Source organism: Trichechus manatus, unplaced genomic scaffold (genome assembly GCF_000243295.1).
Source record: "Trichechus manatus latirostris isolate Lorelei unplaced genomic scaffold, TriManLat1.0 scaffold00007, whole genome shotgun sequence".
NCBI classification, from domain to species: domain Eukaryota; kingdom Metazoa; phylum Chordata; class Mammalia; order Sirenia; family Trichechidae; genus Trichechus; species Trichechus manatus.
Window position 1 is genome coordinate 19,126,014 of NW_004443943.1, and position 16,637 is coordinate 19,142,650.

Genomic DNA, 16,637 nt, shown 5'->3' on the forward strand with positions numbered 1-16,637 from the left:
AAAAAAAATTCTGTATGGGAGACTAACTTGAAATGTAAACTTCATTTAATTACAACAATAAAAAAAATTTTTTAAAAAACTGACTTATGACAGATAGTCAGAACGGAACCCTATTGTAAGTTGGGGACTACCTATACACTGACATGATGATGAAATTAACCACAGGGAAGTAGCCCTTTCATAGGAAATTACTGTGAGTGGTATGATGAACTGGAAAGTTGCAACCATATTGAGGCTGTAAAAACGTACAAGTTAAGCGTCTTCCAACTTATTAGGACATATTATAAGCACAGCACAGCAGGCGCTGTATGAACCCTCATATTTGCAAGTGTACTAGAGAAATCTATGCAGAGGTAGTTGGACGTGCAATAAAAAAAGGCCATCATAAGTGGAATAAAGTATTACATTTACCCCATAGTGAGGGCCCTCCTTACACTGCTACTACTACTCTCAACCAGGCACAGCAGCTTCTGCTTAAACAATATTCATAAAATTTAGAATAATAATTTTACAGACTATAAGATCCTTTCATAATCTTTCATTTTAGAAACAAAAAGAATGACAGGCCAAGATAAAACAGGTATGCAAAAAGAAAAGGGGCTGAATATGTTAGAATAATTAGGAGAGGCTTATAGCTATTCATGGAGCCCTGGTGGCACAGTGGTTAAGAGTTTGGCTGTTAACCAAAAGGTAAGCAGTTCAAATCCATCAGCCACTCTTTGGAAACGCTATGGACAGTTCTGCTCTGTCCTATTGGGTCCCTAAGAGTCAAAATCGACTCGACAGCAATGGGTTATAGCTATTCCTTGTAGAGAAAGAAGACAAATGAAGCCTTAGAAGATACTAAAATCACAAAACAGTCTGTGAATATCATTGGGTTTTCAACACCATTCTCACTTCCAAGTGAAATATGCTTTCAATTATCATGTACCCTAATCTTTTATCTGGAGAAAGACAGTAACAGTGACTAAATATAACAATGAATAAACGAGAGATTATTTTTTCTACTTCTGAAGGCCTTAAGATACATATTTTCCCAAAATCTTTTATTTCCTCAATAGCCTGTTGGGAACTACTTTATTTTCACTGGAAACTGAGGCAAGTAACAGAAAATCAGAAGTATGACAAGAAAATAATGAAATGGACTTCTGGTGTAGCTTGAGGAAATGAATGTCAGGCGTTCCTAGTCAGTCACACCCTATATTAAGGCCTGGAGAGAACCAGAAGGGATCAAATTCTTCACAACTCCTGAGGACATAGAAGTCCATATAAAATGGGCATCTGTGTGGCTAACTCTTCAGTTTTCAGATATTTAGACCCTAAACCCAAGTAGAGTGGATATTTCCATAGATAATTTCCATTGCAGTATTTTAAAATATCATAGGGCCCCTAAAAAGTCCTAAAGCCTACAAAAAGAACTACCTGAAATTATGGTTGCAACATCAGCATGTCTCCTGACTTTACAGGGGCTCTAAAAATAGGAAGTCCTAATATGGCTGACTCTCTGACTTTCTGCCTTATATTTAACACAAAACATTTATATAGTTTAAAACCTTTTCCTGGTAGGAAATGGAATATGTGGCTAAATGCCTCCATGAACAACTGCCTCCTCTGCCATGAGATGAGAAGAACTGGATGGTGCCCAGATACCATTACTGAATATTTTGATCAAAGACTCCATAGAAGAATCCCGATCAAAAGGGGGAAAATGCAGAACATAATTTCAAATTCTCATAGACTCCAGACTTTTTGGAGCCATAAAGGTTGGATGAATGCCTGAAATGACTGCCCTGAGATAATCTTTAAATCTTAAACCAAAAATACTCCTTGAAGTCTTCTTAAAACCAAACAATAATTTAGCTTAACTAGTTAAAATGTATCTGCTTTGAGCATTATACTCTTTTAAGATCTATATGGTATCAAATTGATAACAGCAACTCCAAAGATTAGATAGGAGCCTTATCAGGTGGTGAATTTATGTTAATGGAGGAGGAACAACTCAGAGAAAGAAGCTGAGAATGGTTGAACAACTCAATCTAATCCATGTCACTAAATGGTACATGTAGAAACTGTTGTATTGGTGTACATTTTGCTGTGTATATTCTCAACAACAAAATAAATAAAATTATATATTAAAAAAAAGAGAGAGTGAAGTAGAAAGTACAGAGAATGGGGAGTTTAGAGACCAGCTTCTAGTCTTAGCTCCACTGCTAACAAACAAGGAGACTTCAATAAACTTCCGTTTCCCTATCTATAAAGAGATGAGGTTATTTCTAAGTTTCCTTCTATGTCATTAAAAAAAAAAAAAAAGAAGGAAAGTTTTTACAAAAATAAAAAAATATTTCAAAAAATGGTAGGGCTAAAACATTGATAAAGTGTAGTACTTGTTTTCAAAAAAAAAAAAACTTTTCCTTGTGTTTTAGCTTCAGGGAATACAGAAGGTCGCTGGCTGCTCTTAGGTCTGTATAGTTGTATTTCCTATGCTAGGAGAGTGATTATGAATGGAATCCATTTGTATGAAGTTTTCTGAAGTGGTCTTTGGAGACTGGTTACTAAGCCTCATACTTCCTTGCAGTATACTTAAATGAAGTATCCAGATTCAGCTGAGGATTCCAAATGCACAAAGCCCAGAAAACTTGGCTTCTGGTCTCATGCTATAACCTTGACTTCAACTACCCAACACATGCTTCTGCCAGACATTATTGATTAAAGCAATCAACCTTAATTATCTTAGGTAGCAGAAAACAGATTTAAAGAAAAAAAATCAACTTTAAATACATTCCACAATGCTTTACAAAAGCAAAGAAAACAAAAACAAACAAAAAAATCATAGTTATTAAAAAGCTGATTTTTGTTTAAAACACCAAGCAAGGAATGGACATATGAATATTCCTAACCTGCAAAATGATTCCTCCACATTATATCAGCGAAACTCATTGGTGGGCCACTGGGAGGGTAGTGTTTACCTTTCAGAGGCTCATGATCAGTCCTTATCATATCCATTAAGGAGTTCTCCAACGAGTGCAAGTTAAAAGTGTCATAGGGCCTACTCCGGTCCTAAAAATAAAAACACAGAACAATAAGATAATACATAAAATTACTTTATAAAATTAACACCACATTCTCTGCTTCCTGCCATAGTTTGAGGATATGAATGAAAGTTACAGATATTTCTAATAACAGTTATTTTTTTATTAATAATAATGACTTGCAACATTAAGTTTAATGTTTCCATAATTAATAAAATTGCAACTTTTCCCCTAATATTCTATAATGTATATGTCCCACTACTTCAGAATGACTTTCTTCCAAACGAACTAAAAGGTAAATTCAAAAGGAACAGAGACAAGTGAATTAGCTTTGCCCTCTGCCGTCTACCCTCTACCCTCACTGTGGTACAAATGAATTTTTTTCCCCCCAGAGGAAAACCATTATTAAGAATTCTCAGTCTACAAACAAAATTACTTTCCTGAAAAAATCAAAAGGTGATTGTAATTCCAATGTCATTTGATTGTGTATCTTTAATATTTATGACCAATAAGTTTCATCCATTAGATATATTTTTTAAAAATAAAAATGTGTCCAAAGTACTAAAATCACCTTTTGAAAAGCACTCATATGAAAAAGCTTTAACCCAAGGTAGTGTTTTCATGATGTTAGGTTCAAATACATTTCGAAAATAGAGAGCTAAGGCAAACTAAGTGAAGGAAAAAAATAATTGTTCCACGACATTTTACTCAAGCCTGCAGGAAATCATTACCTACAAACTATTCTTAGTAGTTTGAGCCCAAATGGAAGTACAGCTTGTGGCCTAACTTAGTACTATAGAACAGATCTAGTCTGCTTTTGCTTAAGGAAAACAATCAAGACTAACTTGTACCTAAACAGCTAAACCAAATCAAAATACAGCAATGACAGATTATTTTCAGGGTCCTAAACAGTTTATTCAGTCTTGCAAATAATCACTTATCCTCTCCTACGGACAACAGAATAATAGGATGACTGCCTAGATGAGCAAAAACGGATACAACAGGTAAAAGCTTGAGCTACAGTAACTATTTTCTAGGTTAAGTCTAAAAGTCTCAGGAAGCTGTTTTCTTCTGGTTACTGGAAAGCTTACTTGTACATCTTATCCAGGGAGGCAGAAAGAGAAAAGAGGAAGGTGGCATTTCCTCAGCACTAAGCATACAGGAGGAACTCAGAGGGTTATGGAATGAATGAATCAATGAAGTGTGTACGTATGTAAGCCCTGAAATGGTTAACAGGAGGCAAGGATGCTAGAACAACTATGGTACTCATCAGTTGAGGCCCTTTGGGTACATCATGATCGATCTTTCTACTCAGTGTGAAATTCCCTCCTCTATAAAAATGGAGGGTTGAGCTAGATGATTTCTAATATCCCTTACACTTCTATACCTTTTTTTTTTTAACTCAGAGATTTGCCGAGTAGGGGTAAAGGGCAGAGATGTTTTCAAATGCCACAGACAGAAATTCCATTTTTACAAACCTTAATGACAAGTTGAGGGCCAATTCCCACTAGGCCTGGTGATTCAGAGATGAATGACATAATATAACCCCTGTTTGCAAGTAACTAGTAGAGAGAGACATACCAATTAAAATAAGAGTGTGACAGGTGTTTCGACAGAAAAATACATACACGTGTACAATGGAAACTAAGTCACATCTATTCCTTGAAGAAAATGTGTGTTTGTGTCTGCGTGTATTATAATTTGTTTTTTGTTTTTTAAATGACATGCTATATAGAGCCCCAGGTTCTGGACCTGCCTTTTGACTAGCTATGAAGCTTGTCGTAGTTATTTTTGTCCTCAGTGTTCTCACTGGTAAAATGGGGATCTTACCTGTGAGAATTTGATTGAGATTACTTAGGTATTTATTCACATTGTGTTTGCCAAAGAGCAAGTACTCAACATTTTAGTTTATTGCTGTGCCCCCTTCTACCTCCACTTCTCCCTCCTCTCCCCCCCCTCTTTTTTTCTTTTTAATATTCATCAGTCACCTTTCTTTCTTATCCAGGAAAGAGACATGGAATATTTTCTCTGGTTCTCCATTTAAGCTTCTATATAATTCAAGAAAGTCTTTTCTTTTACCTTTGAGGTCTTCCTGCAGATCATTTGCTTTGCTTTGGGTTCAAGTTATCAGTGGAAACTCCAATTACTTAAAGAGTAAAGCTGAATTTCCAGAAATGCAGGCTTATCTGTCCCCATAAGAGGTATCACATTCTTTGTCCAAAGAAAAAGCCAGAGGTAAAGAAGTGTGCTGATGAGGAGGCTAAATGACAACCTATTTCTTATACTGACAATCCCAGAATGAGTGTCTAGGAGCCTCCTATCATAATCACACTTCTAACTAAAGCCCTGCAAACCTGGAACTGTTTCAGAACAGGCTGATTAGGTGAGGAAACTGTAAGAAATGGTTGTTTGAAGGCATTCAAAAATCTTTCCAGGCTGGAAGATTTACTTTGTTTCATTTAATTCTTAAAATATTTCTTCAATTAGAGGGTTGATATGTTGTGGGGTTGTTAACCAATGTTATAAAACAACATGTGTACTACTGTTTCATGAGAAACTATTTGCTCTGTAAGCCTTCACCTGAAGTACAATTAAAAAAATAAATTAAAAAAAAATTTCTTCAAGGTAGATAACATAACATGCCTATTTGACACATGAGGAAGGTGAGCTCAGAGAAGATGAAAACCCAGATCTGACCTCAAAGCCAATACCTAAGGAGTATAAAAATCTATCCAAAGAAGTTGATCCAATCCATATGTGATAGTAAATAAAAGCTTCTATGGAAGCATAGCATTGCATCTAACTATTAATGAAACGATAGTCCTGAAAAAATACTAGTGAATGCCTGTCACAAGAGGATATCAGAGATTAGATGACTACCTGTCAGGAAATTCAGACGGGCATTGTGAGAGGGGGATTCATGTATCTAAATTAAAGTGGCTCCTAAATCTGTCAGAATGTCAAAATCATATGCAGAGCTGGTTAAAACACATCTCTGGGCTCTAATTCAAATCCACTTGACCATAATATAAAAAAAAAAAAAAAAAGTGTCTCAGTTGATTCTTATGACTGGCTAGATCTTAGAGCCACTAGACTGGATGAGGAAACCTTCATGGCATAGTGATTAAGAGCTACGGCTACTAACCAAAAGGTCAGCAGTTTGAATCCACCAGGTGCTCCTTGGAAACCCTATGGGGCAGATCTACTCTGTCCTTTGGGTCACTATGAGTCGGAATCAACTGGACAGCAACGGGTTTGGTTTTTTTTTTTGAATGGATGATTCTTCATGTTCAAGCCTTTCTGCCTGTGATTCTGTTCTATAAAATGGGGCAGTAAAATGAGGAGGATAAAACAGCAAGAAATAAACAAGCTTGGCTACTCTGCTAAGGGTCAGCTTTGCAGTCCTCCAATTGATTGTGGGTTAGAGAGGCATTTGATGGTGTTAACCTGACTATACTAGGCCCAAGATGGAGTCACTTATGCTAAGCCCCACATCAGCAAACCAAAACCTAGCTAGCTGCCATTTCCTGTAAATACCTGACATTCCCAGGAGCAGAAACCTAAAGCACAAACTTTGAAATTAGACATCTGATTTTCAAACTTTGGCTCTGCCCCTAACTAGAGTGTCACTTTGAACAAGTTTCTAAGTCTTCTAATACAACCACATTATGTTTGTTTTCAGTACTTAAATGACAGAATGTACAAAAAAGGCATCTGTACGGTGGTAGCTACTGTAATATTAGGGAGAACACAAAAGACTTCTGCGATGCCACCTCAGAGTTCTGGAACATATATTAAAACCTAGAGGTTCCTGGATGCTAACATAACAGGATTCACTAATGATCAGTAGGCAAAAACATATGACATGTGAAAGGCATGACAGAATTTGCACAAACTTTAGTCCTCTGAGAGACTTATTTTCCCATTAAAATTAACTTTATGCTTCATCAGTTAATACTTGCCCCATATTACTAATTACTTTTGTTTTACAAAGTAGTAAACATTGCTGAAATAACTGATTAATCAGGAATCCTTCAAAGAACAGAACAAAGAGAATATAAAAACTGAAAAATTTGCTATGAAATCCATCAACAGAAATTATGCATAGAGAAAACTAGGCCACTAATCATTTAACAACAAAAGTGAGAAGTGGCAACAAACCTTTTAAATCTTTTTTATAAGCTTTGTTCCTCGATATATAGAAAATAAGGAAAACTTTTTTCTTTTTTTTAACAAGCAAACATGCCAGGAAGTACTGGAACATTTGTAAATAATGTATCCTATTATTGACTCTTTTTCTCTAAAGATAACCAATGACAGTTGCTATCAGTCAGTCATACATAGAGGCATCCCACCCCCACTGTACAGTTCCTTAGCCCTGATCTCTTTCTTCCCCCAGCTTGACTTAATATGAATACATTTATTAAGTACTTAATATAAGCTGGCACTATTCTAAGCATGCTATCTGCATTACCTCACAATTCTATAAGGTAGGTAAATTTTATCCCCATCTTATAAATTAAATAATTAAGTCCTGAAGAGACTAAGTGGCCCAAGGTTACAGGGCTAGTAAGTAGCAGAGCCAGGCCTCAAACCCAGTAGAATCCAAAGATTGTGCTCTTAAAGACTTTTGCTATACTGCCTCTCTGACTTCCTCTTACTCCCTCCCTCTTTAAATCCTTTTCACAACCTAATCCTTTTAACCTAATCCTAACACCATCCTAGATAGAACTATTTGACCCCACCCTGCCACACAAGCAACCTGACCTTCACTTACCTTGGTCAACTACATTTGTTCAACAGATAACTAGTTAACCAAACAAAGCAGACTGATCTACCCTCTAGCACATCCCCAGGTGTGCCTCTACCAGACCTATCCCATTCACCTGCCTTTTTCTTGAGAGAGAAATCCAGTACCCTTTTCTGCCCTCTCTGGCTTAGACATCTCCTCTCCTCTATAGAGACACAAAGTGGGAAGCTGCAAGGAGTCAACAGCATCTGAGAAAAAATGTGCTAGGCACTTGGCTAAGTTAAATGTTTTACAGCCATGATATCAATCTTTACCACAACCCTGCAGGACAGGCATTATCTCCATTTCACAGAGGAAAAAACTAAGGCTCACAAAGGTTATGTAACTGCTCAAAGTCACACAGCTGATCAGAACTCAGGATGTGAAGCCAGGTCGGTGACTCTGAAGTTCATGCCCTTAATGGTATCAGGCTTCCACACTGGTCAGCTGCAAAGTGTCCCATAAGCAATGGAGGAAGAAAGGGACACAGAGTCAAAAATCAGACTGGGGCCAGGCAGATAAATGTTTGAAACGGCTAGGAAAAGATAGATAGGGTCATAAAATAATATAGAAAAACAAGAGAAGGAATTCCTGAGGGAAGGTTTTTCTATTTTATCATATGACTTTAACATATAAATGGATAAGACATTTCAAAATTAAATGCATCCAAAGCATAAAAGAGGACTAGGCCATGGAACTAGTGATTTCTGAATTTCTGCTCTAACGCTCTTATTTCCGTCTTAGCATACATTACTTGAAAATATCTCAGCTCCCTGTCTACACTATAAACACTGCTTGAGGGTAATGAGTATGCCTTACCTATTTTAAAATGGATATTTAATTATATAACTAATAGATGAAACTTTTTCTCACACACACACAAATTAAAATATTAGCATCTCTGACTAACATCGCCAATCCTGCCTTCTTGCATCTGCTTCAGAACCACCATAAAAATTTGGCATGTATTCTTTAAGACCTTTAAAATATATATAAGAGCATTGCCGTTGAGTCGATTCTGACTCATAACGACCCTGCAGGACAGAATAGAATTGCCCCACAGGGTTTCCGAGTAGTAGCTTGGTGGATTCAAACTGCTGAACGCTTAAAACCACTCTATATATCTATCTATATATAGATAGATAGATATATATATACACGCACCCATAGAAAATATATACTATTTTATATTTCCTTGTAAATGTAAAAGTGTGTATACTGCTCTGCAACTTGGCTTCTTTGACTAATACTGTGCTTCTCAGATAAGTCCCTTTTAATACATATGTTCTTGCCCTCCCATCCACACACCCCTCCTGTCTACTTTATAAAGTAAATGCATAGTTACTATATTAAAAGAATCAAGAAATCATCCCAGTGGACGTTCTATAAAATACTTTCTGATTTTGAGATTTCTTTCCCATTGCCTAATTTTCTCAAAATTTCTGTTCTGGCCCTTTATCATTTCTTCTATGCTTGGTCTACTTTGGCACAATGGTTTCCTGACCCCCAGTTTCTGTGAAGGACACCACTAATAATGAACACTAGAATCTATGAAACTTGCCAGCCCCAAGGAAAAAACAAAGAGGCAGGAGTACATTCCAAAGCTCAACATGAAGTGATTTCATGTACACAATCAACTTAACAATACCATAAAGCACAAATCTAAACCAAAGCCAAACCCACTGCCACTGAGTGGATTCTGACTGACAGTGACCCTACAGGACAGGGCAGAACTGCCCCACAGGGTTTCCAAGGCTGTAAATCTTTACGGAAGCAGACTGTCACATTTTTCTCCTGCAGAGCGGCTGGTGGGTTCAAACTGCTGACCTTTCTGTTAGTAGCTGAGTGCTTAACCACTGCACCACCATGGCTCCTTCAAAGCACAGTTAGGACTGACATTTAATTCATTTAATAATATTAGATGGAGGCAACAAACAAGGCAGTTTCTACGTATCACAAGGTAGAAGTCTAGAAATTCGTTCTTCTAAACCAATCACTGCTGTTATTTGTATGAGGTTCCTATATCAAACTGAACTTTACTGTAGTATCGATCAGCTTAACATTCATTTGCCTTAAGATTAGAACCTCTCCCCCAAAAAAGGAAAGCCTATGTCACTAACCTGAGGGTAAAGAAAAAATAAACTTTTCAGATGAAGATTTTTCATCCCTTCTTCAGTAAGTATCAAGTCTTTCACTCAATAGTAAATTTTAACCACCCCAAACGAAGCCATTTGTAGCCCTCTGGAAAACTCGATTCTATACTCTCCTTCAGTCTCTCAATGGCAAGCAAATGCTCTTTATATCTAATCTAAAGTCCTTATGAAGTTGAAATTTTTCCCTTCTCTGACCTCAGAAAAAAAATAACTGATCAGCACCTGCACTGAATTTTAATATTCTTTAAAATGGTTGTTAAACCCAATCTTCCATGCAATGAACTCTCAAGAATTCTCAACATGGGACCACAACTACCACAACCTCCGCCAGACTGAGCCCAGAACAACTGGATGGTGCCTGGCTACCATCACCAACTGCTCTGACAGGGATCACAATAGAGGGTCCCGGATAGAGCTGGAGAAAAATGTAGAACAAAATTCAATTTCACAAGGTCCGACTTGCTGGTCTGACAGACTGGAGAAACCCCAAAAGTATAGCCCCCGGACATCCTTTTAACTCAGTACTGAAGTTCACCCTTCAGCCAAAGATTAGACAGGTCAGCAGTTCAAATCCACCAGCTGCTCCTTCGAAACTTTATGGGGTAGTTCTACTCTGTCCTACAGGGTTGCTATAAGTCAGAATTGAAAGCAGCGGGTTTGGGTTTGGTTTTTTTTATAGGGCAAACAATCACACACGTGAGGAACATGCTTTGTAGTTCAATAATGTATACGAGACTAATGTATAACCCAAAAGCAAAGACGAGAAGGCAGGAAGGGACAGGAAACCTGGACGATTTGAAACAGCGAACTTCAGGTGGAGAAGGGGGGGAGTGTTGGCATGTCGCGGGGTTGGCAACCAATGTCACAAAACAATTTATGTGTTAACTGTTTAATGAGAAACTAATTTGCTCTGTAAACTTTCACCTAAAGCACAATTTAAAAAAAAAAAAAGAGAGATGAAATGTTACGGCACTATTGTGCCAGAGAAAATGGTGTAAATAAAGTATAAATAATAAACAAAACAACACACACACACAAAGAATTCTTAACATAGCCTAGAATGAGATTAGGATATACAAAGAAAAATTACAATGAGTTTCCCATATTTTTTTAATAGAGGATGACTGATGGATGGTGTAGCGGTTAAGAGCTCAGCTGCTAACAACCATAACATAGGCAGTTCAAATTTACCAGCCACGCCTTGGAAACCCCATGGGCAGTCAGAACCAACTCTACGGCACCTAACAACAACAACAACAAGAGGATGACTATTTCCAATTTAACTGTTTTATCAGATTGTATTTTTCAACGGCATAACAGCAAACTGAGCTAACTAAGGTTCTAGAGAGGTTTAAAAACTAAGATGGTTTCATCTGCTCTGAGGGATGCTCAGAAATTAGATGAGCATGACTCAACTTGAAGTACAACCTAGCAATTTTCACCTAGTCTCTTCCTGCGCTCCCAATCCCCAATTTCCCTTTACAGCTCTTCTCCTTGGTTTGCCAGGTAGGTCAGAAAGAGGCCCAGTATATCAGATACAGGAAGACATGGCTCCTGGAATCACCTTATTTACCTTAAATGACCCTGGATCCAGCAGGGTGAAGGCTGGAGGGGTCAACTGTACAAAAAAGTACAAATGTCTACTGCTGTCAGTGTTAACTGTTGAAAATGGTTCATAGCTAAGTACACATGAACTTATAAAAAGGAGAGATTATACACTTTAGGGAGACCTGGTGGTGAAGTGGCTTAACCAAAAGGTTGGCAGTTCAAATCCACCAGCCACTACTTGGAAACCCTATGCGGCAGTTCTACTCCATCCTAGAGGGTCTCTATGAGTTGGGATCGACTCGTCGGTAACAGGTTTGGCTTTTTTTTTTTTTTTAAATACACTTTAGCAGTGTATTAGGTAAAAGGTAGAAATAAGACAGACCTAGAAGGATACAGAAAGGAAAAGAAAGTGACTACTACAGTGATCAAGAGAGCAGGCTTCAAAGTGCTGCAAAAATTAAAGTTGCCCTTTTCCTTGGTTATCGTGCATAAGTGTATTTTGAAAGTTATTAGCTGGTATCACCCTAAATCACTGGGTTGTTAACCAGCAGATATTATCCCAAGCAGCTTATTAGGCATTCATTGCATAAGTGGAAATAAAGCTGGTAATAATTAGGAGGAACGTGATCGTTCCTACACTCTCCAAAACCTATCTTAGAACATTATGCAAAGGTACATGTAGCTCCTCATATTCTTTTTCTTTTTACTGATCACAAAGGTCAAAATCCTTTCACAATACTAACCACTTCCAGGTGTAGTGGGCACTCCTTCCCCACTCCAGTATTCTGACTCCAGGTAATTGGTACTAACTTTGTACATTATAACTACTTCTTTATATGTCTATCAACTCCAATAAGCAGTTAAGTTCCAAGGGAGCTGAAGTGCGTCTTATTTCCGTCTATTCTCATCACCAAGCAAAGGGCCTGGCATGTAACAGGCATTCAGTAAATGTTTGCTGCACATTTAAATTGTCCTTCTGATTGTTTCATAGTGCAAGATTTTCATTTAAAAACTATCAAAGAACTACACACCTATTAGAATGGCTTAAAAAAACAAAAACAAAAACCCCTGACAATTCCACATGATGACTAGGATGAGGAATAACCAGCACTCTTGAAAATTGCTGGTGGGAACGCAAAATGGTATACTTTGGAAAAATAGTTTGGCGCTTTCTTTTAAAGTTAAACATACACTTACCATATGACCTAGCAATTTCACTCCTAAAGATTTACCCAAAATAAATTAAAACACATATCCCCACAAGAACTTGCACATAAATGTTTACAATAACTTCATGAAACAACTTGATTCATAATTTCAAAAAACTAGAAAATACTCATATGTCCATCTACTAGTGAATGGATAAACAAAGTGTGTACATCCATATAATGGAATATTATTCAGCAATAAAAAGAAATGAAGTACTAATATATACTAGAACATGGATGACTCTTGAAACAATTATTCTAAGTGAAAGAAGCCAGTTACAAAGGACCACATATTACATGATTTCATTTATATGAAATGATGTCCAGAATAGGCAAATCCATACAGACAGAAGGTAGACTCATGGTTGCCTAGGGCTAGGGGCTGGGGGGAAGAAGAAACAGGGAGTGACTGCTAATGGGTATGTGGTTTCTTTTGAGGTGATGAAAACATTCTAGAATTAGTGGTGACTGATGCACAACTTTGTAAATACACTAAAAACCACTGCATTGTATACTTTAAAAAGGAGCCCTGGTGGCACAGTGGTTAAGTACTTGGCTGCTAACCAAAAGGTTGGCAGTTCAAATCCACCAGCCACTCCTCAGGAAAAAGATGTGGCAGTGGGCTTCTGTCTGCTTCCAACAAGATTACGGCCTTGCAAACCCTATGGGGTAGTTCTACTCTGTCCTGTAGGGTCTCTATGGGTCGGAATACCAACTTGACCGCAGTAGGTTTGGTTCTGGTATACTTTAAAAGGGTATACTTTATGGTATGTGAATTATATCTCAATAAAGCTGTTATTAAAAAATAAAACAATTTCTAAGGTTTTAACGGGGACTATGCTGCTACCTACTTTAGGTATAGAATAAGACCTAATAACTTGCTTAAACCTTTTGATTCAAGGTAGGCAAAGTCTTGACTCTAGCTCTTCCATTCAGGAACCACTAAAGGACAGAGGTAATTAAACCTAAACCAGACACAGTATAGCTCAAAAGGCAACCCTGCTGCCACTCAAATAACTAATGCCATCCCTGGTCACAATCACGTGTCATTTACATTTCTAAGGATGTCTTCAATGCTCCTCCAGGGACCTATAAGCAGTTATTAGCCATATTGCCTACAAACAGCATCTTCTCATGTCTCTCATTGCTTCCAATGAATTTTTTATCCCAGAGATCGCTATCTTACAGCGATGTACTCTGTCCTTCGAAGACCCAGCTCATCCCATTCATAACCAGGGCACATTTTAAGAATGATGTGCTCCAGTATCTACCTAGAAGCGTCACTGGGCCATGAAAGATGCCTATCTCCATAAACACCACAACTCTGCCCTGCTGCTGTTCATTTCAATCAATATTTGACTTGAGTGGTTAGGTGAGGAGATACGTAGCAGAATTCGCAGATTCACCAGAATCTGACAGGGGCCGCGACGTGAACGCTTCTGCTGTGGCCCCCTGTTATCCTCTATGACCTTTGTATTTAAGAAGTCAACAGCAAAACTAGCTGTTTTTATGCAAATAGTCCAATGGCAATGAAGGCAATAAAGCAACAACTGTGCCAATTTGGGTCAGGAGCTGTCTAGGGGTCCCCTTTTCAGAAACCAACAGATGATGCTCAGCCCAGTGCACACACAGCTATGGACTACAGCGTTTCACTGTCACTCCCTGGCCACCACTGGAGAGGTCACCAATGTGCATGCGTGTGTATTTTTATGCAGGGAACCTGGTAAGTACCAAAGAAATTCACTCTTAATTGATGAAATTAGCTCCAAGTTGATGTACAGAAACACAGTTTCTATTTCTCAGTTTCCAAATCTCTCTCTCCTAGTGAAAGAAGGGTTAAAAAAGCAAACAAAACAACAAACAAAAAAATCCTGCATCACATTTATTGTATAATTCTGATTCCAGAAGAACACAGAACATATACCTTAAGTCAGGCCAATAATAAAAATAGATTAAGTAACCAAAAGAAGTATAATTGAATAGTATGGGCAAGAGCCAAAAATGTCTTAACCATTTTTAAAGCTTTATAATTTTTGAATTTGTACAGGTTTACTCCCCAACCCTCTTTATGCCAATCCATCCCTGACATAAGATAACACTGGTTTGTAATAGCTACCAATCTGTCTCTGGGGAGAAGGAAATAGACATATATATTGTTTTTTATAACAAGCCTTGCAGAACTGATTACATCACAGCTACCATATTAATATGTGATTAATACGTGCCACAACCTGTGCTGAATATTTCATTTGGATTATTTCATCTAATCTTTATAACTGTCCTATGAGGTAGATATTACAGTTCTTAATACAAATCAGGTATCTTTGAAGAAGGCTAACCATATGTGTTAATTGGTATGTAAGCACGCCAGGAAGAAGAGAACATTTACAAGTCCTTAATCTAATCTTCTATTTAAATGTTACCACATTTAAGATGATCATATAACTTTACAACGCATCTAAATGTAATAAAATACTTGGTATTTGCAAAGTTAAAAAAAAAGCCACTTTAAAATAAAGCCTGTATCATTCTATTTGTTTCTCCTAAACGTACTTAGAGATCATAAAGTAAAATGTAATACAGGTAGTCCCCAACTTACTACATATTCGAGTTACAACGAACTGCACTTACCGTCTATTTGTTTCTGATTTTTGTTTTACATCTTATCATTAATAATACATAAGTATATACATATTAAAATATATCTGTAAGTTTACATATAATGGCTCCAACCCTGAAAGACAAATAAAGATCAGATTTATAAAGATACTGATAATAAAAGGAAATAATAATGAAAACTAAAAAAAAAAAAAAATGAGGTGTTTGACTTATATCAGAATCGATTTACAACGGAGTCGTCAGAACAGAACCCCATCGTAAATCAGGAATTACTTGTAATTTGGATTAAGGACAGATCAGTCAGAATTTCTGAAACGTCTACATCGCAGAATATTTTTAAAAAGAACAGCTTTATTATTTTTAAATGTTAGTGCTAACAAAATTTTACCAAGTGTGCTGAAAGCAGTTTTATTCTTTCTTCATTTATTCCACATGTTTATTGAGAATTTGTAATATGCCAGGCATTAAAGATAAGAAACCAGTGGTCTGGTTACAGATAATTATTATATAATGAGGTAAATGCAATGACAGAGCTATGTGCTGGGAATTATAGGAGCATAAACAAGGAAGGGGTCGAAAATGCATCCAGAAAAAAGGATGGCGCACGGAGCGAGGTATTTGAGCGGGAGGAGGGGGAGGTGGTGAGACATAGGGAAGAAATCAAAAGAAGCAGAAGGGAAGGCGGCACTGGCAGCGGACGGGTGGCGCTTGGAGGGCCAGCCGGTGCGGGCTGGTGTTTCTCCGAACCGAGGCTGTGTCCGCGGGAGGCAGGGGCGGGGGCCGAGTGTGGGTGCGTAGGGGTGGGGAGTGGGAGAGCGTGTGTCACAAGTTGCTGGAGCTCTGCAGCCCCTCAGGAAGAGGCAAGGATGGCGCACGGAGCCAGCTTGTGAGCCAAAGGGCTGATGTCTGATCTGCCGATCCTGGGTTCGCCAGCCCCTGCAGCTATATGAGTCAAGAGAAGCCTCCAGTCTGACCCACGGACTTGGGACTTTTCAGCCCCTACAACCGCTATACGTGCTGGAAAGCAAACTCTGTGATCTTACAAGAGGAGGAGGGAAAAGACTTGAGCTCTTTTGTAGCTTCTCTTATTCAAGTGATGTTGCATCCCTAAACAAAACAAAACAAAAAACAAACCCATTGCTGTTGAGTTGATTCTGACTCATAGAGACCATATAGGGTAGAGCAGAACTGCCCCATAGGGTTTTTAAGGCTGTAATCTTTATGGAAGCCAACTGCCGCATCTTCCACCTGTGAAGCAGCTGTGAGATGAAGAGCAGATGTGGGAAAATGT

At 37.9% G+C, this 16,637-nt stretch overlaps 1 protein-coding gene across 6 annotated transcripts in view; it reads right to left on the reverse strand.

Moving 5' to 3' along the window:
• Positions 1–16,637, reverse strand: part of CPEB3 (cytoplasmic polyadenylation element binding protein 3) — a 221,316-nt gene that overhangs the window by 126,286 nt on the left and 78,393 nt on the right. For 3 of the 6 annotated variants that reach the window (XM_004369929.2, XM_023740003.1, XM_023740006.1), the window contains one exon: positions 2,967–3,057. In XM_004369929.2, the coding sequence (XP_004369986.1) occupies positions 2,967–3,057 (91 nt within the window). Of the gene's footprint in view, positions 1–2,897; positions 3,058–16,637 lie in introns of all 6 variants that reach the window. The other 3 variants (XM_023739998.1, XM_012557949.2, XM_012557941.2) reach the window with 1 other exon arrangement.